Genomic DNA, 25,869 nt, shown 5'->3' on the forward strand with positions numbered 1-25,869 from the left:
ATATACTGCTTTAAACTATAATGTAACTTTTCATAAGTGGAACTTTAAACTTTAAAGTGATGAAATGATCATTCTAGATTTCTAAAATAGTTTTATTACTTTATTGTCAAAGAGTGCATTTCTTCAGTTAGACTCTAGACTCCTTGAGAAGAGGAACAGTGTGATACTTCCTTGGATCTCCTATTATTCTTAAGTACCATGTGCCTAGAAGTAACTGCTGAGTAAGTTTTGTAGAATAATTGAAACAACACAATTATGGATTATGCCTTTCAAAATGAGGAAACATTTTAACATCCTTTAGCATCAAAAGTCAGAAGAAACATAAATCTTCAGCATATTAATTAGATTCTCCATTTTCCAAGTTACTTCCTTCTTGGAAAATATTAAGCATCTATTATGTTGTAGGCACCAGTTGTGACTGGGACATTTTTAGAAACTATTTATTCTGTGTGTTCACTGAGAAAAATGTAAAATGTGAAGATGGTTTCCTAAACAGAGGCACACCAGCTGGCTCCCACACTCCTACTACAACAAAAACTTGAAATTCAGACCAGACCAAGAATGATCAAGAAATCCAATGAGAAGCTTCAGTAAATTATTTCTTCCACCCCCAGAACAGCAACAAAAAATCATCCCAAAACCCTCAGACAGTAAGAAAGTGGGGCCCTTAGCAAAACCAGCACTAGCCCCAAAAGGAAACTTGTAGCTTCTTTGCATGACCTGAGTTCTGGATCTGAAGACAGCAGTGTGAAGAACTCCCATGAGAAAACCCCAGGGCGTTCTGAAACCTTTGAAGGCCCCAAGGAGTAGAAGGGACCAGTATGCTATAGCGGTGCTCAGACCATTACAGCCCAGGCACCCAGAAGCTCTGAGGTTCCTCACACTCCATCCTAACATGCTATAGAGGTGCCTGAAGATGCAGAGGTCTGAATATCCAAGATATGAAGGGACCTAACTCCCAGATGCAGAGATCAGAGAAGAAATATAGCAGAACTAAGGGGATACCTAGCAGAGCTAACTACTCCCACCTAAAAGCTCGACTGGGGCAAGGGCAGGGGTAGGGTCTGGCCCTCACACAAAGCTCCAGTTTGAGAAGTAAAACAAACATACCAATGGGTGCAAAAAATTATTGTAGATCCAGAGATCTCTCAAAAGGAGATAGTAACAACTTGATTTTCCTGTAGGACTATATGAATATCTAAAAGGAATGAAGCAGGAGATGAAGAAAATGAAAGATCTAGAGAAAAGAGAAGGGCAAAGAATAGCTTAGAAAAGAAATTGATAAGTCTCATTCAAGTAAAAAAACTCCCTAAAAACTAGCATAGACCAAACAGAATTCAGTGATTCCATGAGACAAGAACTATTAGAACAAAATAAAATATTGAAAAAAATAAAAGGAAAATATAACGTACCTAATATCAGAAATAACTGACCTAGAAAACGGTCCAAGAAGAGATAATTTAAGAATCACTGGGCTCCATGAAAATTAAGATTTTAAAAAATCCTGGACAACTTCAAGAAATTAAGTGAAAACTGCACAGATCTATTAGAACTAGAGGGCAAAGTGAAAATACAAAGAAACCCCAAAAGGTAAAGTCCCAGAAATATCATAGCCAAAATCCAGAGCTCCAATATCAAAGAAAAAAATACATCCAGAAAAGCATCTAGAAAGAGCTAGTTCAAGTACTAAGGAACCACAAGTACAGGGCAGAGGAGGTGGTGGAAAGAGGCCCTAACCCCCAGACCTTCTACCATAAACAAAAGGAAATCTTCGAATACAATATTCCAGAAGGCCAAAGAAATAAGCTTACAGCCAAGAATACTTACCATGCAAAGTTGAGTATAAGCCTATGGAGAAAAATAATTGACCTTTAAGAAATTAGAGAATTTTCAAGCTCTTCTGATAACAAGCCCAGAGCTGAGTAGTAACTATGAAACATAACAGAAGAATCAAGAGAAACCTAGAAAGGAGTCTATTTGAACAACTGGAAGAGGCTATCTATGATGATGATGATGATGAGTACTAACTTTCTATTAATGGGAGGACAACTCCCATTTCAGAACTTCAATGTCTTCTTTTTTTAATTCAATTTTATTTTACTTTCTTATCCCTCATCTCCTCCCCCCAACTGAGAAAGGAAAAAGCCATCATAAACCTGTATAATCAAGCAAAACCAATTCCTCCAACATCAAAGCAAACAAAAGAACATGTCATTGTCTGTACTTTGCGTCCATCATTTCTCTCTGGAGGTGGCAGCATGTTTCATGAGTCTCCTGGAATTGTGGTTAGTTATTGTGTGTTGATCAGAGTTCCTAAATCTTTCAAAGTATTTTGTCTTTACAATATTGTTATTGTATATGTATTTTTCCTGTAAGAACCTTAATGACTTCAAGGGGTCCTCATGGAGTTAAGTAAGTAAAAGAGATGTCCTTTCAGGGTAGATTGGTTATCATCTGAGGGTTTTAAAAGAAGAAAGAGAAGGGAAGTTAAAAGAAATATGCTAGTGTATCAAAGAGGAAGAAAAAGTTGGAACTTGCTATTTATTATAATTGATGTACGTGAAAAGAGTACACAAACATGGAAGAAAGTCTAGGGAGAATGAGCATTAGAGTAACTTCACTTTTATTTGAAATGACACAGGAAGATTTAACAAACAGAGTATCTCAAATTGGAAAGGGGCAAGGTGAAGAAGGAGGAAAGTAACCGAGAGGGAGTTTTTATAAGCAAAATAAATTTCAGCTTTGGAGATTTGGTCCCAAAAGGAGAAAAAAGTAAACTGGGCAGGGGTGCGCCACAGTATGTCCCATCATTGGGAACTAGACTAACCAACTGTTATATAAGTATAATGGAATATTATTAGGCTATAACATATGATAAAAGAGATGATTTCAGAAAAGTCTAAGTGGTATGAACTGATACAGAGGGAACTAAGAAGAACCATGTGAATAATTTATGTAAGGACAATATTGTAAAGAAAAATAACTTTGAATGACAACTATTTTCAAAGCAATGACCAATCATTTCTCCAAAGAAGCCATGATGAAACACGTTATCCACCTCCTGACAGATGATGGAAACAAACTTCAGAAAGAGACACTTTTTTTTTTAACATGGCCAAATGAGGGTTCATTTTGCTCAGCTAAGCTTATTTGACAGAAGGGGTTTTCCCCCCCCATTTTTAATTGGAGGAAGAGGGTATCAGTAGTATAATGCAGAGAGATAGTTATTGAAATATTTTTTTAAATGCACAAAATAGAACTGAAGGAAGTAAAGACAAGCAGGACATTTTGAAAGTAATTTGTGGAATTTATTATATATATATGCATATTTTTAAAAGCTGCATGACATGGAGATTCATGGTTTCATATACAATCTTCTTTTTGTATTTTGCTATATGTATGGAAATCCTCCTTTCTTCTTGTGCATGTCTGTACAGAGTATTTTTTAAAAGGAAGGAAAATACAAAATGCCATGAAGCTGCAAATCCTTGGTAATGTTTTTCAAAGTATTGCTTCTCAGTTTGGAACTATGCTTCCAAAGTTACTTTACTCCTATGAGATCCAAGAAAGTGGAAAAGGATCCATATATGCTAAAATATAGTAGTACATCTATAGGCAAAGAAGTGAAAACTAAGAGGGTTCCCATTAATTGGGAAATGGCTGACAAAATATGGTGTATGAATTTAATGGAATAATGTTGTACCATAAGAAATGACAAAAGAGATGGTACCAGAAAAATCGGGAAAGTCTCATATGATTGATGCAAAGTAAACAAAATTAGTAATACAATTTATACAAACAACATTGAAAGACTTAAGATTTTGATTAATGTAGTGGCCAAATATGATTCCAAGAAACTGATGATGTTGTTTACCTTCTGACAAGGAGATTAAATGAACCATGTTATGTGTGTGTGTGTGTTTGTGCATAGATGTATTTAGTTTTCTTTTTTTTCCCAAAGGGGTGTGAGTGAGATGGAGAAAGAAAATAATTGTTTATTAATTTAAAAAATTAAATTAAAAAGAATCATTGTTTCATGTTTTAAATAATATACTAATGATTTTAACTTGACTAGTAAAGGAGCAAAATTAATCTTGTTTTTAGATTTAAAAATTTAGTTTATTAATTTGTAGCTGAAATTTCCACACATTTTCTAAAACGAATTGATTATACCTTTAACTTTAAACAATAATAAAACTAACTAAAGATGTATTTTTGCTATTGCTATTACATATTAACATTTAGTTACTGGCTTGGAAGGTCACCCTTGTCAATCTCCTTTTCTTTCAGGCGCTTAAACATTTCTTGAAATGCCCAAACTCAGAAGATAATATGGCAATAGAAATGGCAATTGAAACAGTAAGTAACTTTTTTCAAGCTAATGTTCTTCAGGGCATGTGGGCTATACTAGACCTCAGATTTCACTGATGTAGGAAATTCTTGGTGAGGAAATTTCTCTCCCAATGTCTATCAGCACTCTGCCATCTATAGTCTTAGAGAGTTGCCTGGGACACTGAGAGTTGAAGTTACTTGCCTTGGGTCACACAACCAGTTTGTATGAAAGGTGGGACTTTTTAATCAAGGTCTTCTGGACTCTGAGACCAGCTTTGTATCCACTACCCCACTCAAATCCTTCTTCAAGTTAATGAAGAATATCAAATTTTTTCACATGAGATCTAAAGTTTGTCAAAATTTTCCCAAATCTGTCAAGGTCTGACCTAGTAAGACAGTTTTAAGATAGAATCTATTGGTATTTTAATATTTGGCATTATATATTATAATTACCATTTAACATATAATTAGCCATATTATAATTAGTCATTTAATCTTTTTATCCATTTCTAGGAAAATTCAAAGGTTTTGAACCTGCATTTTAGCATTTGTTATACATCACAGTGTATTCAAGCAGAGTGTTTGAGAGAATGCCACACTATAGGCTGAGTGTTATGTGTGGAAGGAGAGCTCCTGGGTGCTGTCCTCAAGGAGAAGAGGCTGTGTGGTAGGGGGAAGTGGGGAAGAACATTGGTCGGGAAGTCATAAGAGCTGACTGCTAGTTCACACTTTACCATGAAGTTTGCTAACTCCTTGTGTGGTCATGAGCAAATCCTTTAGACCCTTCTGAGCACCATTTTTCTTAACTGAAAATTGGACTAGATGATGTCTAATTTCCTTTCCAACCCTAATATTCCATAACTTCTAGGACTGTATGGTCTATATAGAGTCAATTATTCTAAATAAGATTTTTTCAAATACTTTATGTCTGCTACTTGGAGATATGAAATATGTAATAATGAAGATATCTTAATATACTTTTCTGCATACTTTATATGATAATGTACTAAAAGAGATTTATATTTTTCTTTGATTTTATTTAATAGATTGGGCACGCTAAGGATGAAGTTTTAACTAATCAGTTAATAGACTTTCTCCTGGGTGAGAGTGATGGTATGCCTAAGGTATTACAATCATTTGTTTTACTGAACTTTTTAAAAATCTTGCTTATTATGAGATTTTATTTCATTATTCTTTCTGTGCTTTAGCTTTTGGAAGAATTTTTGTTAAATTGTAATTTAGAATAGATACTGTAATTTATGATATACATTGAAATCTCCTTCTAGATAATACTGAGATGGTTGGCTCAAAGGGTAATCCTATTGAAAAAATATCAGAAAATATTAGGCTAATTATGCTAAAAGCATATGTTATTTTAAATTCAGAATACTGTCTGGCAAGGATATATTCTGTTCCTTCACTGAGAATTCATAGTGAAACATTCCAGAAAGAGCATAAAGTATAAATACACATATTATTAAGGAAAAGTACTGAGTTATTCAACAAATTTATTTATGAAGTATCCGCTATCTACAAGTTATTGTACAGGGTTCTGGGTACAACAACAATCACCTGATCTCAAGAATTACATTCTATTGAAGGAGTACAACATATTCCCAAGTATATGTAAAAAAAAATAGTTATTTCTATGAAAAGAAATCCCATTACTTAGAGGATAAGAGAAGGTATCATGTAAAAGACAGCACCCAAGTTACAGATTTAGGGAGGCAGAAATTAGGAGGATGAGCATTCCAGACATGGGGACAACGAGCAAGGCACAGAGACAGAAGATGGAATGTTGTATGCAGGAAATGACTAGCAGGCCAGTTTGACTACAGCAGAGAGTGAGTGAAGGAGAATAATATGGAAATAAGAATAGAAAGGTAACTGGATAATAAATTTGAAGTGATTTGAATGTCATACTAAAGAGTTTGTATTTTATCATAAAAGTAGTAAGGGGAGCCTTTGAAAATTTTTGTGTAAAGGGTGACGTGGTCAGATCTATGTTTGAGTAATATCAATCTGGCACATATGCATGATGGATTGGAGAGGGGAGATACTAGAGGGAAGAAGACTTGTTAAATAGCTATTTCAGTCATCCAGGTGAGAAGTGATGAGTGCCTAAACTAGGCTACAGACTGTTTGAATCAAGAGAAAAGGATGGATGTGAAAGATGTTGTAGGTGTCAGAATAACACCACTTGACAAATGATTGGATAGGAGGGTTGAGGGAGAAGAGAAGTTAAGGATGGCCTAAAAGGTACAAACCTTTGTAGCTCCCATTGAAAACATTAGCAGATTATAGCCATGAAGACAATCCATGGCATAATTCCTTCTGTGCTGGGTGGAGAGAGATCACAGCAGAGGCCCAGACTCAGACACCAGCTAAGATAGACAGCCTTAAGAGCTGGTGCATGAGTGTATCACGAAACCATTGGACATGAACTACAGTGCCTTGGTGGACCACCATCTGCCCAAGTACAAGAAACTGGCTAAACAAAGAAGACTTTAAGAAATAATTCAGTAAGAGAGAGGGACTAGGATTAGGATTCCCCTTCTCTCCAAACTGAGAAGAGAACAGAAGGAAGGCCAGAAGGTCTCACAGACAGACAAACAGGACAACTTTGAAGTTACATACTGAATTTTTATATGCTTATAAAGTCAAACCCAAATTAGTAGATATTCTTGGTTTTATATAAAAGTTATTCCTTCTGTTTTACAATGAATTTCAAAATGCTAATTTTATTTGATATTTTTTAAATTCAGAATTTAAGAAAAGAAAAACAAAATAAAAACAGAAAAAATTGAAAATTTGTGTTAAGATGGCAGTTAGCCCAGCTCTCACATCACTATTTCAGCAAAAATCTTAAAATAGCATTAGACCAAATAATGGTCAAGAAATCCAATGAGAAAGCTATTGTGATTTCATTCATTTCAAACTACAGTAAAAAAAAAAATTGGAAAGCCATGAGGAATAGGAAAGCCAGGTGAATGAGCTGTAATAGTGTCAGTGTGACTGAAGATGGGTCAGAAATGCCTGTGCTATAAAAAATGATGAGCAGGTTGATTTTAGGAAAACATAGAAAGACCTGAATGAAATAATGAATAGTGAAACAAGCGAACTAAGAGAACATTGTAGACATGAACAGTAATATTGCTCAAAGTGAAAATGTGGATGATGAAACTATTCTAAGTCATACGAATATTCAAATCAGCTCGAAAGGACCTATGAAAGAAAATGTTATCCACCTCCAGAGAAAGAACTGATATATGGAACTTTATATTTTACAGTTTCACATATATGTGTGTCAGATGTTGGCCTCTTCTAGCATGGAGTTGGAAGACAGGGAGAAAGAAAAAGGAAAAGAAGGCAGAGGTGTTAAGAACCACAGTTCTTAGACTGTCAATAAACTTTAGCTTGACTGTTGGTACTCAAAAAAAAAAAAAGAAAAGAAATATCTGTAGCCTGAATTATTCTACATCTGGAAGCAGCAAGAGTAGGGAACCTCCTACATGAAAGTCCAAGGGATGGAAGGGATGTGGGAAAATTGGGACACTAATGCACTAATGGTTGAGTTATGAACTGATCTAACCACGTTGGAGAGCAATTTGGAACTATACCGAAAGGGCTATAAAACTGTGCTTACCGCTGCTAGGTCTGCATCCCCAAAACATAAAAAAAAAAAGGGTAAAAGGATTTATTTGTACAAAAATATTTATAGCAGCTGTTTTTGTGGTGGTTAAGAATTGGAAACTGAAGGGATGTCCATCAATTGGGGAATGGCTAAACAAGTTGTGATCTATAATTTTTATGGAATACTATTCTGCTATAAGAACTGACAAGATGATTTCAGAAAAACCTGGAAAGACTTACATGAACTGATGCAAAGTGAAGTGAGTAAAACCAAGCGAATATTGCATATAGTACCAGCAATATTGTACCACAAAGAACTGGGAATGACTTAGCTAATCTTAGCAATACAATGATCCAAGACAATCCCAAGCAACAAATGATGAAGTATACTGTCCACCTCCAGAGAAAGAACTGATATTGTCTGAATTACAGACTGAAGCATACTATTTTTCACTTTCTTTCATTCTTTTTTCTATTCGAGTCTTCTTATACAAAATGACTAATGTGCAAATGTTTTACATGATTGCACATCTGATTGCTTCCTGTCTCAAGGAGTAGGGAGGGGAGGAAAGGAGGGAGGGATAGAATTTGGAACTCAAAACTTTTTTAAAATGTTAAAAATTGTTTTAACCTAATTGGGAAAAAATAAAATTATATATATGTGTGTGTGTGTGTATACATATACATACATGTATATATATATGTATATATATATATACATATATATATATATAAAATTTTTTAAAAAAAGAAAGTCGAGTTCAGAATTCCACAGTGTGTACTTTGTAAGCAACCAGGAATGGCAGTGATCAGTCTAGGCATGATATCATTCAGACTGGGATGCCCTAGGCCGGGGGTGGGAAACCTGTAGCCTTGAGGCTACTTGTGGCCTTGTTCTGTAAAATTTGGATTCAGTCAAAAGACCACATGTAAGGATCTAGAAGACTACATGTGGCCTCAAGGCTGCAGGTTCCACCCTGCCCTAGCACCTGAGAACTGTAGCACTCTGTCCTGAGGCCATAGAAGGCCTTGAAGAGTCAGCATTCTGAACTTCAAAGATGGGGGTGGGAGGTATAGTGGCTGAAATGTACCGAAGTTCTTAGCATAGACATATTCCAGAGGTGAAGCTCAATGCAGAAACCCAGGTGACACAAGCTGAGAATAACTTCACTTTTATCTGACATGGACAAAAGGAGGGTTAAACATATGCGTATACACCCAGACGGTTTTGCGTCGAGGTATATCCAGCACAATTGGGAAACGAGAGGATGGAGGGTTATGGGGAGGGAGAATTAATACTTACCAACCAAGTGGGGAGGGAATAGTTTCTAGCCAAATAAACTCCGCCTTTGGAAGGTAGGTGCTGAAGGGATGAGAGGGAACAAAATGAAAAGCAAAGCTGAAAAGTAAGGGGGAATGGCTGAGCAAATTGTGGTAAAGACTGGAATGAAATATGTGAGAAATGAAGAAGGAAAGGTTTTCAGAAAATCCTAGGAAATCTTGTGTGAACTAATGCAAAGTGAAAGGAAGAAGCAAGAGAACAATTTGTACAGATCTCTGGAAGGCAAGAATTCTGATCGGAGCTTGCCCCGTCATGTCTCTAGAGGACGTAAAATGACTCAGGGTGCAGAAGACACCTTGGATTTATGAGTGTTTTTATTTTATTTGCTTTAAGAATAAAAGGTGTTTTTTTTTTCTTATTTTAATTGGGTTTGGAGAATGTGAGGAGCGTGGGAGGCCGGCATGAGTGACCCCCATAAAGAGAAGGTAGAGAAAAAAAAGCAGCTCAGGAAGAAGCACAACAATTTTGAAAGTGACATGTTGAATTTATTATATAGTTTGTAATCATTTTATTTGTTAAATATTTACCAATTACATGTAAAAAATTTTAATTTTGAGTTTCAAATTCTCTCCCTCCCATCCTTACCCCTTCCTTAAGAAGGCAATTGAATATCAATTATACATGTGAGGTCATGCAAAACATTTTTCCGTATTAGCCGTGTTGCAAAATAAAAAAATAAAATCCAAAAAAGTGTGCTTCAGTCTGCATTCAGAGTTCATCAGTTCTCTCTCTCTGGAGGTAGATAGCAGTTTTCATCATGGGTGCTTTGGAATTATCTTGGATTATTGCCTTGATCTAAGTCTCTGGCAATAAAGTCTTCCCAGGTTTTTCTGAAATAATCCTGCTCATCATTTCTTATGCAGCATAATGGATAGAGAATATAAATGTAATACTAGAAGGATATAAATATAAATGGATGAAGAATGAATAATAAATTTTACATGTGAAATGTAATTTTCACAGGATCAATTAATTTTAAACTATTTGCAAAGATAAGTATAATATAAAACGATACACTTCTGAAAGCATAGATATATACTAGCTGGGATATTGTTTCTAAAACATTTGACAAATTAACTGTAATCAATACAGATTCTCAGCTATTTGTCAATAGATGTTATTCCAGCTGAATTGCAACATTTTCATTTGATCTCTAGCTATTTTGCTTTTAGCTAATTATCTGTAAAGGAAGTGACATTTTCTCCAGTTATAGCTTCTATTGTGTGATTCTAATCAAGGATGCCAAGTATCTGTTCCGCTTATACATGGCTCTAAAACAATACAGAGAAGCTGCTAGGACGGCTATTATCATTGCCAGAGAAGAACAATCTGCAGGTGAGTGCCTCAGGGTTCAAACTGTTTTTACTGATGTAACATCATTTTAATTTTATACCTCAGTAAGAATTGCATATTAGATTGCGAGAAGTATGTTCAAAGTAGGCCTCTTTCCAGGCACAAGACAATCTCGTTTCATGTGTTATTGAACAATCCCTTTCTCCATAGTCATCTCTCTGTTTACATGGTAAGGTTGAGGAGTAACATGCAAATAACACAAAACTCATTTCAGTTTGAATTTGAATCATTTATTTAAGATTTGTAGCCTACTTAGATTTTTATAAGATTTGAAATTACTGGGATTTGGAAATTATCTCCTTATACTTGTTTATTCCTTTGCATTATATTAATTCACAACTTTAATATTGTGATAGCTTTATAATTTTAACATTATAGCTACACTCATCCTGTGAAATTCTTAACCCTCACTTTCTATATATCCACCATAGGAAATAACCCTTAACAAATGAAACATCTTTCCCTGGTTCTTTTAACGTTTGGAAGGATGCCAATGTACCCATGTACACTCAAAGCTGAGAATCAGGTGGCAAGATTCTGTGCCCTAAGAATGGGCATGGGTGAGAACAGGTAGTTGGTGCCAGATGTGGGAGAGGGCATTCCTAATTGGACCCAGATGTGGTAGAATTCCTTATCAATGCCAGGCCTGGGTAAAGTTCAGGTAGGGAGAGATTTTATCAGTTCCACAAACTGGTGGGAAGATCTAACATTAATTAAGGCAACAGCTCAAAAGTGTATCCAGTCAAAGAACTGCAACATTGTCTGCCTGATAAAGAGTGAACAGTGGAAAAATGGACAGTATGCTTTGTTCATGTGTCTCTATGGGCATTAGGACCACTAAGCCGAAGTGACTCCATGTGGGAGTCTTATCATTATAGTTTGGCGTCGAACAATATAAAGTTTATAATTATCAGTGGGTAAAGAGGAGTAGTATGAAATAAAACTAGAAAGATAAGCAAGAGGTAGATTTGGAAGGCTTTAAATGCCAGGCTGAGGAGACTGTGTTTTCCCAAGAGATGATAGAAAACTGCTGATGGTCTGTCTATGGGGGAGGGAAAATGGTCAAATCTGTTTTAGGCATATCGATATGGTATCTGTGGGAGACAGGGGGAGACCAACTAGGAACCTATTTCTGGTCCAGCTCAACTGATATCCAAAGTAAAGGGCACTGGAGTAAAACTCCCAAGGGGTTTTGGCTTGAATCCTAGGTGTTAGTGATCAGCAAAGCAGAGGATAAGAAGAGGGATTGTATGCAACTTCTACTAGTCAGTTTGGGGATTCTCTCCAACAACAGCTACATCACCCCCCCTTCAATACTCTCCCACTTCACCCCTCTCACAGTTTGTCTTCAGTGGCTGTACGGAATGTGGGACCCTTAAGGCAGGAAACCTCTTCTGTGAAATCCGTAAAAATATGAGAGAGACTGTTCTAACCAGCCATATTAGAGTTGAGGAAAAATGCAGACTGTGACATACAGCTGGAGGTCAGCCTGCTGAGTTAGTCTCTTGGACTGATGCCAGAAATGGCTGTTGGATGGACAGTGATTTTGTCCTCTGGCCGTAAGATTTAGGCGTGGAAAGGAATGTAAGGGTCATTTAGATAAACTCCCTTGTTTTTCAGAAGAAACCAGAGCACAGAGTGGTGAGGTGACTTTTCTGAGATCACCAAATTAATAAGAAAGGTAGTTGAGCCCAAGTCTTAGAGCTGTTCTCTCTTTACTTAATTTTGCTGTATTCTGACTTACACTTTCCCTGGGTAGGTGAACAGAATATAAAATGTCTCTCCAAAGATGACAGGGCACACATCTTGGTGGTGACTTTAATTCATTTCTGGAAAACCTTAAGATTTAAGTTTGGCCTATCAGAAAGGAGCTTGTAGCCTGCCTTACTGGGATATCTTCCCGAGTGACCGATTACCTTGCCTACCTGTCCAAACAGGAAGTATGGGTTGGAGACTGTATATGTGAGATGAGTGTTTGTAATACATGGGATAAAAAAGCTTAGCTGAGGCTATACAATTAAACTAAGCATCACAGACTCTAATTTGATGGCAAACAATCAATTAAGCAAGCATTTATGAAGTGCTATGTGCCAGGCATTGTGCTAGGGACTGAGGATACAAAACCAAAAGTTAAATAGTCCTTGCCCTCAAGGGTAGGCTGAGACTGATGGATCTCTTGAACGTGAGGGTTCTGAGCTTCAGTGGGTTAGACTAATCTAAGTTAAGCATCATCGTAGTGAGGCCTTGGGAGCCAGGGGCCAGCAGATTGCCTGAACCCGTCCATATAGGAAATTGAGGAGGCGGGACAAGGAAGAAGAAAAGGAAGAAGAAGCAGCAGCTTATATTCTATCAGAGGAAACAAATTCCAAATACAAAGTTGGAGTGCAAGGAAGGTACTAGCATGTGCAATAGCAGAAAGGCCTCATGTAGGAGATAATGCTTGAAGAGAGCTAGAGATTCTAAGAGGCAGAGATGAGGAGACAGTAAATTCCAGGCATGGAGAGGGAAGGAGAGCCTAGGAAAAGGCACAAAGGTAGTAGATGGAGCCATGTGCAAGGAACAGCAAGAAGACCAGTTTGATTGGAAGGGGGAGAGAGTAGAAGTGATCTGAGCATGCCAGAAGAACTTTCCTGTGGTCATGTAGTAAGAAAATTACAGTTTTCTACAAAGAGTTTGCCTTTCTTAGAGAAATAACAACCTAAGACTCAATTGTGGAGCCCCTTCCTTGGAACCTGAGGGAAAAAAATGGGCATTTGTGTAATACAGGCTGAGTCCACCCAGGTCAGAATTTTTTTTAGAATGTTGTATTCAGTTCTAGGCCCCACATTTTAGGAAAGGACAGCCAAGATAATGAAACTATTCATGGATTGCTTAAATGAACTGGAGATGTCCAGCTTGGAGAATAGAAGACATTGAAGGGACACAGAGGGTCTATTTTTAAGTGTTGGAAGGGCTATCCTTATAAGGGGATTTAGGCTTGTTCTGCTTGATCCCAAAGGGCAGAACCCAGAGCACTGGGTGGAAGCTGCAAAGAAGCCAGTCATTTCCATTTATTTTCCTTTGCCCTTTTGTGGTTTCGGATAAGATAAACTCTTAGGATGCAAAATTCCCTGTACACCGGAATCAGCACAAGAAAGAACCTCACTACCTAGTCTTCATTTTTTTATCCTCCAAAGAGGATTGGTGAATACTACTTTTCCTACCTCTGAAGGTACAAGATGTCTTACTGTACATCCTACAGCTAAGTGAACAACAATGCCAATTAGATTATGCCTCATTCATGATCTAAGATCCCTAAAAACAGAACTGCCCCTACCGAAAAAAAAAAAGTGGAGCTTTTTAAAGATAAAAGATTGCTTTCTCCAAACAGACCAGCCTTCCCTCCCCTGTTCCCACCAGGGAAAATGTGCCACAGTTTCTGCTGTAAGTTTGCCCAGCTCAACATCTCCCAACTTTATCATTCTACAAGTTTTTTTCTAGATTTCAAAGATTAAATCAATTTAGCATCATAGAAAATGTTTTAATTATTCCTAGGAGCATTTATTTGATAGTTAACATTTCACGTACCCGGATAGCCCTCCCTCCTCCTCTCTAACTGCCCAGCTCATACCCATTCTTCAAGGCTCAACGCAATTCCAAACCCTTCTGTCAAGTCTTTCCTTAGTACCCCAACCCAAAGGAATAGTTCCTTTGAACAAATTCATAATGCTTACTGTCTGTTCTACTATTGACAATTGTATTATAGAATTCAAATTCTTCCTCAGACCCTTACTGTCTGTGTGACCCTGGACAAGTCAATTAAAACCTCTGTTTGCCTCAGTTTCCTTAACCGTAAAATGGGGAAATAGCAGCATCTACCTCCCAGGGTTAAATGAGATTAAAGCACTTAGCACAGTTTGCAGCATACTATAGGTGCCACATAAATGCTCCTTTCCTCCCTCCTCTCCACTCTCTTACAGTTAATTGTATTGTATTGTTTGGTGGTATTATTTCATTTAGGGTATGCATAGAGGGAAAGACCATAACATGTCTATTTGATCGTCACCTAAAACGTTTAGCACAATGAGAACATATAAATAATTAATTCATTTGTAAAATGAAAAAACACCTGTTCCCCTCCCCCCCAATTTTTAGATTCCATTCTTTATAAATTTGTTGTCTTGTATTCTTTACTTTTTTCCAAGGAAACTATCGAAATGCACACGACGTTCTCTTCAGTATGTACGCAGAATTGAAAACCCAGAAAATCAAAATTCCTTCTGAGATGGCTACCAATCTTATGATTCTGCACAGCTATGTGTTAGTGAAGGTACCGTATAAACGTATTGAATGAGACGAATATTTAAGACCACATTTGCGCACAATCACTCTCGTTTCCCACCAATGATGAAGGATAATTTAGTGGAAAGCACACTGCGATCAGAGCCACAATGGCCAGGTTCTAGACTCACTAACTACCTGTGTGATCTTAGACAAGTCCATTAACATCTAAGACATTTAGCTTCCTCATCCATGGCACAGAATAAGATAATAAAAATCTCAGTTTAAAGGCACCTCAGAGATCATCTCCTTGCTGAATTAATATAGAATCTGGTCCAATCCATACCTGAGCAAATACTGCTTCTATAACGTTCTTAGCAGGAGGTCATTCAAGTTCCCCTTCAAGTTTTCCAGTGATAGGAAACTTGTTCTTTCCCAGAGCAGCCCATTCTACTTTCAAAATAGCTCTACTTGTTAGGAAGTCTTTCCTTTTATCAAAACTAAATCTGCCCCTCAGAGACTACCACCCACTGCGCTGATGCCAAGCAGAATGAGTCTTCTCTGTCTTCTATAGGACAACCTCAGATACTTGGAGACAGCTCTCATGCCCTCTTGTCGCCTCCAGTCCTTTTATAGCTTTCTTACTACCCATCTCTCGAGTACACCCCTTTTCTCTCCTCTGATACTGCCACCACTCTAATGCAGGCCCTCCTCATCTCATACCTGCTGGTGGGTCTGCCTGCCTCAAGTCTCTCTCTACTCCAATCCATCCTCCATTCAGCCACTAAAGTAATTTTCCTAAAGTACAGCCTTATCATTTCACTCCTAATAGTCAACAAACTCCAGTGGCTTCCTATTGCCTCCAGGATCAAATACAAAATGCTCTAACATTTATAACTCTTCATCTCCTAGCCTCCTTATGCCTATCTAGCTTTCTTACATCTCGTGCCCCATACGTGCTCTTCAGTCCAGTGACACTGGCCTCTTGACTGTTCCACAAACAAGATGCTCAAATCTCTTGGCCCTTGGCAGTTTCTTTGGCTGTCCTCCATGCCTGGGATGCTCTCCCGCCTACATTCCAACTGCTGACCTGCTTGCTTTTAAGGGTCAAATAAAATCCCATTTTTTACTGGAGCCTTCCCCAACCCTTCTTAATTCAAATGCCTTCCCCCTGTTGATTACTTCCTATTATCCAGTATTTAGTTTTCCTTGTATATATGTGTTTCCATGCTGTCTCCTCTATTAGATGATCAGTTCCTTGAAGGCAGGGACTGCGTTTGGCCTCTTTTTGTATCCCCAGAGCTGAGCACGTAAAACATGGTAAATGTTCATTCTTTCATTGACTCTTCTTTCTTTGATCTCTTTAGCGTGGAGACCTAATGCCATTAGGTACTGCTAGATCAAAGTGTATGTCCAATTTAATAGCTTGTTGGGCATAATTTCAAATTGTTCTCCAGAATGGCTGGACCAGTACACAGCTCTGTCAACAGTGCATTAGTCTATTTGTTTTTCCACAGCCCCTCTAACTTTTGTCATTTTATTTTTTTTAATTGTTTTAGCCAATACCATGGGTGTCAGGTGACACTTCAAGAGTTGTTTTAGTTTGCATTTCTATATTAGTGATTTAGAGCATTTTTTCATATGGCTATTAATAGCTTGGATTTCTTTCTCTGCAAACTATTTATGTACTTTGACAATCTATCAATTAGGGAATAGCTCTTATTCTTTACATTTGATTCAGTTTCATGATAATCTTAGAAATGAAATCTTTATCAGAGAAACTTGCTGCAAGGATTTTCTACCCAATTTCCTGCTTTTCTTCTAATTTTTGCCACATTGGTTTTATTTATGGAAAAAACTTAAATTTTATGTAATCAAAATTATGCATTTATGTAAAACCGTTTTAATTTTATATAATCAGGTTGTCCGTTTTACCTCCTTTGAACCTATCTCATTTGACTGAATTCTTCTCTCATCCCTAGCTACTGGTAATTTGACTTTCTTTTTTTAAATCAAATTCAGTAATTAATTTGTTGCCTTCTCAAGGACAAAAAAGGGAAGGAAGGAGGGAGAGAGTTTTGAACCCAAAATTTATTAAAATGAATGTTAAAAATTGTTTTTACATGTAATTAAGAAAAAGATTTAAATTTCCTAATGGCTAATCTAGTTTATTTGTTTTTTTTAAACAGCTCCTAGTTTTATTTATTAATTCAACAGGTTTTTTACTTTCAATTTTATTAATCTCTGATTTTCAGGATTTTTGCTTTGCTGTTTTATTGGTGGTTCTTAATTTCTTAGTTTTCTAGCTTTTAAATTAATCCAATAGATCTTCCTTTTTCCCTCTTATTTATAAGTTTAAAGATACATTTTCCCCTCAGTGCTGCTTTATCCCACAGTTTTTTTTTAACGTGGTCTCATTCTTGTGATTATCTTTAATGAAATTATTTGTTGTTTCTATGAGGTCTTGTTTGACCCATACATTCTGTAGGATTATTATTTAGTTTCCAATTAATTTTTAATCTTTACTTCAAAGACCCTTTATTGAATGTAATATTTATTACATTATTGTTGGCAAAAAGGTGCATTTAATATTTCTGTTTTTCTGCATTTTTGTGAGGTTTTTATGCCCTAATAATAATTAGTTATGGAAGTACAATGCACTGCTGAGAAATAGGTATATTTATTTCTATTACCATTCATTATTGTCTAGAGATCTACTATATCTATCTTTTCTAAAATTCTATTTGGGGCTTTAACTTCTTTCTTGTTTATTTTTTGATTAATTTATCTCAGTCTAAGAGGGTTAAATTGTGGTCCTCCCAGTAGCATAGTTTTGCTCTCTCTTTCTTCTCACTCATTCATCTTTTCTTTTCAAAATTTAAATGCTATGACATTTGGTGCTGATTTAATATTGATGTTAATCCACTGCTGATGGTACCTTTTGGCAGAATGTAGTTTCCCTGTTTCTCTCTTTTCATTAGGATAGCTTTTGCTCTGTCTGAGATAACGATTGAATGACTACTGCTTTCACTCATCCTGCCTCTGTCCCTGGAATAATAAGTTCCTAATGAACTTATGCTGGTTTGTAGTGGTCACAGTTTTCCTTTCTAAGTGTTCACAAACCATATTTTTAATAATATGTTCTCATATTTTGCCAAGAATTGAAGCTCCCTGCCCTATAGTTTGAAAATCCTGCCTCACTGGCCTTTTCAAAAGCTGAGCTGTTTCCTATCTGTTGCACTTTTCCCATTCTACATGGTTTCTCAGAGATCACTTACGGTGGCTTAACGATGATATCTGCAAGTTCTAAAAGAACCTTATCCGCTGCTCCCGTTTTAGTAGAAAGTTCCAATAGATGGCTAAATAGGTAAAATCCATTAGCATAACTACATCCTCCCTCTGCTTCCAGAACTCAGTCTGTTTCCTCCGTGTGGCTGGGTGGTCTGCATTATACTCCAGCTGCAGCATCACTCCTTTTCATCCATCTGTGAAATTTCAGCATGGATTTCCTCACACAAGGCATCCCTTTTTAATATATAGTATTATCCTAGTGTCCCTTTTAGGAAACCTATTCCTTTGAAACAGGCATACCTTTCTATCACCTTAGTCTAGCTGACTCAAACCTCAGCAAGTGCTAGTGATAGCAGTAACATCAGACCTCTCTCCTTGCGTTGTTCTCACCTCTAACACCCACCCTGCCTAGCACTCGGGGTCACAGTGAGGGTCGGCAGAGAAGAGTGGGAATGCACTCACTCTGAAAGCTGTGATGCCCACGTGAGGCACTGTCGCTGCTCTCGTGAAATCACGTCTTTGTGTTTTCCAGGTAATAGTGGTTATCTCCTGGAGAATGGGAATCAGTAATGGAGTTCTGGTAGTTATTGTGGTGTGCTTGCCTCATGACCACTCATCCAGAGGGGTGTGGGTGTAGAGATGTATACACACACACACACACACACACACACACACACACACACACACACATATCGGTGTCTACCATAGAGTAAATCGTATCATTTCTTTCAGGTTCATGTCAAAAGCGGAGATCACATGAAAGGAGCACGAATGCTTATTCGTGTGGCCAACAACATTAGCAAATTCCCATCACGTAAGTGCTGTCTACAAAGACCTCCTTTTTCACTTATGAAAATAATCTGTGATAAACCTAATCAAGATATACTTGACAGCCCCATCACAAGATCTGTTCAAGTGTCAGTTTTCATTGCTCTTGTACCTAAGAGGCACTAGGACTTTACTGTCATCTTCAGTTGCGAAAAGTTAACAAATCCCTTGAACTTGTTTGGGTTTTTTTTAATAGCATAATAGATCAAAACTACATATACTCAAGTTAAAAATAAATACAGAAATCGGATCTTTCTAGAAACAATTTTTTTTAAAGCTGTGTATGTGATAGGAAGGAAGGAAGGAGGGGATTAAAGGAGGGAGAAAAAAAAGGAAAGGGGTGTTATTAAGTGCTGACTCTGGGCCTGACACTGTAATAAGAAGTCCAGCAGGATACAAGTACAAACAAAAGGAATGACAGTCTCTGCTCTCAAGGAGTTTTCTTAATGTTTCCAACAAGGAAGACAGCACACAAAAGGAAGCTGAAAGGGGTTTAGGGAATGGAGGAGGTAAAGGTACTCAGTGGGGGCTTGGTTTTGAAGTTCAGAAAAATTCAGGAACTGGGCATGAAGGAAAATGGAAGCAGACAAGCCTGGGCCCTTCTACAAAAAGGAGAAGGGGAGTGGGCCTTGTAGAGGGCTAGCCCACAATAAGTGGGCTGTGGTAGTAGGCTGTTCCAGGACAAGAAGGCCCAAGCTCTGGGGGAAGTTCCAGGATGAGCCCAGCAGTGGAAAGGGTACAGTCCAGAGGAATTAAAGAACAGGGATAAAAGAGATAACAGAAACAGATGGCATGTCATTAGCATTTCAGTGCCATTTTCTCATCTCTGGTCATCACATAAACCTACTTCACCTGATCTCAAAGGGAATGTTATGATTAAAGAACAGGATGGTTGACAGCCTCCCCCATTCCCTTGTAAAAAGCCTTTAACTTCACCCTGACTTGTTGTAGTCTGTAAAATTGGATTAGTTTTGATAGGTGAAATCATATCATGCTGATATGTTTATTTTTCAAAATAACTTTTTTATTAGATGATAATCTCAGGAAATGCTGACAGTCAAATAGAATGAGAAATGAAATTGCAAATTAAATCATAAGCAAATTAAATCATAAGCAAATTAAATCATAATGGTTTGCATTTTGGTTTTAAAAATAAGCTTCAACAAAATACATTTGATCTGAAGTCACTTGTGATCTCTTCCCTATTTGTGTACTTAATTTGGTTTATGTCATTCTTTTTGAATATAACTGTAGCCAGTGAATATACATTTCTAATTCTTGATCCTACATCTCTAATGTCTTTCTGTATTTCTTTGTATTCGTCATTTTTAGGACATATCATATACCATTATATGAATACACCAGTTTATTCAGCCATTTGCCAAATTCTATGTTTATACAGGTTGGAAGAAGAAAAGTTATATCTATGGAGGGAAAGGGAAGAAATTGATGGAACTAAAATAATGAATTTGATTATATTAAAAGGAACTTTGCACAATTAAAAAAAGTATCCAAAATAGGGATTGGGAGGATTGGGGAATCTTTATAGTAAACATTTCTGATTTAAAAATGTATATGTAAATATTACATGTGTTTTACATGTGTGTATATAAATATATATGTATATGTGTGTGTATATTTATACATCTACAATTCACAAGGAACTAAAACTTTTCTAGAGTGTCAAATAAAAACAGGGCCACTAAACCAAAAATAAGGTTCCTGACATGCACATATTGACTTTGAAAACCATATTTTAACATTGTGTTCTATTGTATTTTTATTGCTAAATATTTCCAAATTATATTTTAATCTGATTTGACTGCACTTAGTTTTGCAGGCACTTCTTTGACATCTTTGATTTACAAGAAATAATTTACTATTACAAATAAAAGTTATGACTTGGAAGATTTTTTCCCCCTTTTAATAACATTCTTATAATAATAGAACCAAAGGGTATAATCACTTTTATAATGCGGATTGGATTTTTGCAGATTGCCCTCCAATATATCATACTGTACTAATTCACAGCTCCACCAATAACTTGATAGTATGTTTTATAAAGCCCTGCCAATACTGAATTGCATTCCTCTAAGTGTAACCTTGGAGTTATTTTAATTTGTATTTCTATGATTTTTATAAGTTGTTAGATGATCCGTGTAAATTTAGCCAGAGGTGAGCCTCTTGCCTCAAGGCCACATGTGGCCCTCTAGGTCTTCAAGTGTGACCATTTAACTGACTCCAAACTTCACAGACCAAATCAAAGTTTGGAGTCAGTCAAAGGGCCACCCTTGAGGACCTAGAAGGCCACATAGTCTCAACACCATGGTTCCCCACCCCTGACTTGGATAGTTCTATCTTAGATAGGCCTACCTCTGCAAACTTTACTTCTCTCAGACTCTATATAAATGAGGGGTTTTAGGTTAATAGAGTATCAATAGGATCCCCCTTCTAGCTACTCATTGGTTTGTGTGATTCATGTGATTACGAACAATTTATGTGTCTTTTAAGAATTATTCATTTCTTTTGACCATTATCCATTGTGAGAATGTTTATTGATTAGTCTTTCCCTATATTTAGAAAGTCTGGCCTGTTTTTACATTGTCAGTGATATGTTACTATTTTTCTCTGCTATTTGTGTTACAGATATTGTACCTATCTTGACTTCTACAGTGATAGAGTGTCACAGAGCAGGCCTGAAAAACTCTGCTTTCAGTTTTGCTGCTATGTTGATGAGACCCGAGTATCGCAATAAAATAGATATTAAATATAAAAAGAAAATTGAAGCAATGGTGAGGTGAGTGGTGTATGTTAGTGGATTTGTATATCAAAAATCAGTTTTAAAATATAGCAGGATCATTAATAAATGGAAAGAAATGAATGACAGAAACTTTGTTCTTTGATTAGTGAGCCACTCTCAGAATAAGAATGTGTTACACCAGTGAGCACCAAATGGGCAATTTCTAGACCCTCTCATAATTTATAAAGGAGTAGCCTCAGAGGCAGATGTGATATATTCTTACTAATAGAAGGAGCCCACTATTATCCAGTGTCCTAAAAAGAAAAACCAAACTACAAAATGTCATTTGTTTTGTATGAGAAAAATAAACAGAAATGGTGCGTAATTCTCAACTCCAGTATCTATGATCTCAAAGCTGAGGTTATATGCATACTGGTGCCTTGGTTCTGCTATTCTAATTTCAGAATAAATAGGGGCATGCCTTTGTAAATGATGTATGATTCTTCCTCACAGGAGACCTGACACATCAGAAATAGAAGAGGCTTCAACACCATGTCCATTTTGTGAATTCCTGCTCCCTGAGTCTGAACTACTTTGCCCTGGATGCAAAAATAATATTCCATATTGCATTGCCACTGTAAGTTTCATTCAAAATATTACATTCTTTGTATTTATGATCTATTTGAATGTTTTTAAATGTTAAGAATTTCTCTTTGCCTTCTGAAATAATCCTTTTTATTATTTTCTATATTTTCTGTAGTATTCCCATTTAACCTGTAGCTCCTTGGCTGTTGCTATCTTTAATAAATAAACTATATTAAGACTCACTATTAAAAATGCTTAAAATATCCAATTATTTTTAAATCATAAGAACACCATAAGTTTTGTCTCAAGGAAGATAAAAATATTTTATGAATTGAGGATAAACTTAGTTAAGAATTTTTGTACCTGCAAAAAAAACACAACCGAATAAAAAAACCCTCCTGTCACTGAACTATACAAATAACTTGTCTTAATCCCTTCAGTGCTACTTATTTGGCAATAATGTGAATAAAGAGTCTTGCTTCTAGTAATGCTAAATAGTGAATACTAAGAAAAAAAAACTTTAATTTTTTAAAATGCTAATTTCTCTCTTAATTGTACTGGATCCAGGGTCGGCATATGTTAAAAGATGACTGGACTGTATGTCCACATTGTGACTTTCCTGCTTTATACTCCGAATTTAAGAGGTAAGTAAAAAGCATGTAGCTCTTAATTTGCTTTTAACTGAATCAATCACGAATCCTGGGGGTGTGAATTGATAGGTAGAAGCTACTGCTTATATTTACTTTCCTTAAGACCCCAAAAACCGAAACAATCTTCCATGCATTTTGAGAACATTTTTCAAAGAAGAGCTGTGTTTATAAAATATAACAAACATGATAATATTTCCATTTCTTAACCTCCTTAGTAAATAATGAAAAACAATGGATGCCAAGAGATACATAAACCACAAAATGAGTTATTTTCACCCCAATGTAAAAGATCCAAAAATAATACAGATCTAATCTACCCTGATTTCCCTCCATTCAGCATGCTGACTACAGAAAACACATGTCCTATGTGTTCAGAAAGGTTAACCAGTGATCAGCTTCAAAAAATAACAGATTTTGCCCCATACCCCAGAGAAGAAGTGGAGCAATGAATACACCCAGGTAAATGCCACAGTACTGGTTCTCCTTTCTAAGAGTTCAGGGCCATAATTTAGAGCACAAACATCAAATATTTATATTAATAGAATGCACTTCACCAGAACTGTATGAAAGGTGGATGTTACACTTTTTGTATCATGGGCAGTGGATGGATCCAAAGTGGAACAGGAGGCCTAATCTCAGTGTTGGTGTAAATCATTCTCAAAGTTATCCAGGTAATAAGACAGACATGTTTTAACTATTTAAATTGACTCAATTGGAAGATTTTATGACAAAAATTTTGACTTACTAAAGGTTCCCCTCTTTTCCTTTCCAATACTCGTTTTTATCCAATATTCAATTTATATTTTAAATTTGCTAGTAATTTTTTAAAATAGAAGTTAAAGTTCATCCATTTAATATAGCACAGTTTGTTTGTTTTTTTACTTTCAGGTACTCAAATGGCCGAATTAGTCATCAAGTACACACAGCCCCAAGATAACAGAGAAACACTTACTATGGGAAAAGTCTGAAGAGTATTCAGGTGGAAGATGTGTGATAACTATATAGAATGATAGATTTTTTTCAACAGCTTTCGCAGTGAGAATTGTTCTTCAAAATGGTCATCTTGAGAGACTATCCTCTTTAGTAGTAATGCCATTATTCAAAATGTTTTTGGAATTCTTTATTTTGAATTGCCATTAGTCAGTTTGTGAACCATCCAAGATAACCAGTCTCTTCATTTTATCACTTTAATTCAACAAATGTTTATTAAGCCCCTGCTATATATGTAAAGCACTGTGCTTAAGCACTGGATTTATAAAAAAAATAATAAACCTGACATTTGTGTAGCACCTTAATATTTATATATTCATTTGATCCTGATAAGGTAAGCAGTACATATTTTCCCACTTTACAAATGAGGGCACTAAGGCCCAAAGGTTAGGTTTACCTATGGCCATGTAACTATAAGTCTCAGAAGTGGGATTTGAACCCACATTTCTCCAGACTCCAAGTTCAGCACTGCTGCCTCTCATGATCATGAATTCAGTTCAGTAAGCACTGATTAAGCCCCTGCTAAGTGCAAGGCATTGTGCTAAACAGTGGGGGGACAGGAAGACAAAACATGCTTCCAGACTTCAAGGAGCATATATTCTCTTGAGGGCATACATGAAACACAAAGATAACTTGAGAAGGGAGCCCTGAGACAGTCAAAGAACACATCATAATAGTAGTGGCCACATGAAGGCTTGAAGAAAAAAAAGTATTCTGAAAGACTGAGATATTGCAGGTGCCCGGCATGGTACCCACAGAGTAGGGTCTTCAGTGTTTATTGAATTGAAATTGACTTTTGTGATTTGTAGATTGGCCCTGAAGAGTGGTAAAATATTCTGAATGAAAGCGACCTTAAAACTGTTTACAACTCTGAAGTATTTAGTGCTTAAGATGATGGTTTTATGGCATGCTTATTTAAAAAATGAAAACATCTGTAGAATGTAAGCAATCAAGCGTAGTGACTTTCATTTTCTTTTATGTCTATTCCCAGTGCTTTGCACATAGTAGGTCCTTGAAAGATACAACTTGACTGAATTAAATGGCTTGTACAAGTACCCATGCACTCCTTAGGGCTGGCAGCTTCAAAGAACTCCTGGAAATGATGCTATTGTTAAAGGTTCAGTAACTGCTGAAGAATGTATAGCTGGTATTTATATAGAGCAACCCAATTCTACTATCAGCAAGTAATGTAGAAACTAAGCCAAAGGTTCTTAACATGGGAACCATGGACTTTTTTTCCTTTTTATGACTTATGAACTGTATTTCCATAAAATTGGTTTCTTTTGTAAGTGTATGTATTTTATTTTATGAATTTAAAAACATTCTGAGAAAGGTTTCATGGGCTTCCCAGTCAGCCAGAGGGGTCTGACACAAAAAAAGGTTAAGAGTCCCTGAACTAAACACTCAACATTCTACATGTATTAGGTGGCATTAAATCAAGTTAGAAATATGCCTGTTTTGTCTCATAGGAATAATTTCAACTACAAAAATATACATATCATATTTTCCTAATTGTGTGACTTTCCTTGGTCCTACATTTCTTAATTTCTCATGACTGGAGGTCTTCAAAGAGAGGCTAGATTTTTTTTTTTGAGACTGGCCATTTTTTGTCAACAAGTGAGGGAGAGGAAGATTCATGCTCATCTGTCCTCCCTCAACCCCTGCAAACTCTTTTTTACATTAACTTGTTTAGTAATACTTTCTTCCTAAGTAATTTAGAGGAATTGAATCTAGCCCAAACTGAATTATCACAAGTTAGGAATGATAGTCAGACTAGTGTTTTTCTTATTTTTTAAAGAAAATAAAATCATACTTTTTTGAAGCCTCCTTATTCAAGAAGCAGTTACCCCAAGAAATGTTTGGCT

General features: G+C 36.4%; 1 protein-coding gene across 4 annotated transcripts in view; it reads left to right on the forward strand.

Annotated features, from left to right (window-relative positions):
* The window catches only part of LOC140511435 (WD repeat-containing protein 19), an 88,538-nt gene extending 64,229 nt beyond the window's left edge, over positions 1-24,309 (forward strand). For 3 of the 4 annotated variants that reach the window (XM_072620500.1, XM_072620501.1, XM_072620502.1), the window contains 10 exons: positions 4,291-4,359; positions 5,379-5,456; positions 10,546-10,642; positions 14,845-14,969; positions 18,944-19,025; positions 21,686-21,836; positions 22,293-22,416; positions 22,932-23,008; positions 23,352-23,473; positions 23,903-24,309. In XM_072620500.1, the coding sequence (XP_072476601.1) occupies positions 4,291-4,359; positions 5,379-5,456; positions 10,546-10,642; positions 14,845-14,969; positions 18,944-19,025; positions 21,686-21,836; positions 22,293-22,416; positions 22,932-23,008; positions 23,352-23,463 (915 nt within the window). In that variant the 3' untranslated portion in view covers positions 23,464-23,473; positions 23,903-24,309. Of the gene's footprint in view, positions 1-4,290; positions 4,360-5,378; positions 5,457-7,622; positions 8,582-10,545; positions 10,643-14,844; positions 14,970-18,943; positions 19,026-21,685; positions 21,837-22,292; positions 22,417-22,931; positions 23,009-23,351; positions 23,474-23,902 lie in introns of those variants that run through there. The other variant, XM_072620503.1, reaches the window with a different exon arrangement.
* Positions 24,310-25,869: the final 1,560 nt, after the last annotated feature.

This window comes from Notamacropus eugenii, chromosome 6 (assembly GCF_028372415.1).
Source record: "Notamacropus eugenii isolate mMacEug1 chromosome 6, mMacEug1.pri_v2, whole genome shotgun sequence".
Taxonomy (NCBI): Eukaryota; Metazoa; Chordata; class Mammalia; order Diprotodontia; family Macropodidae; genus Notamacropus; species Notamacropus eugenii.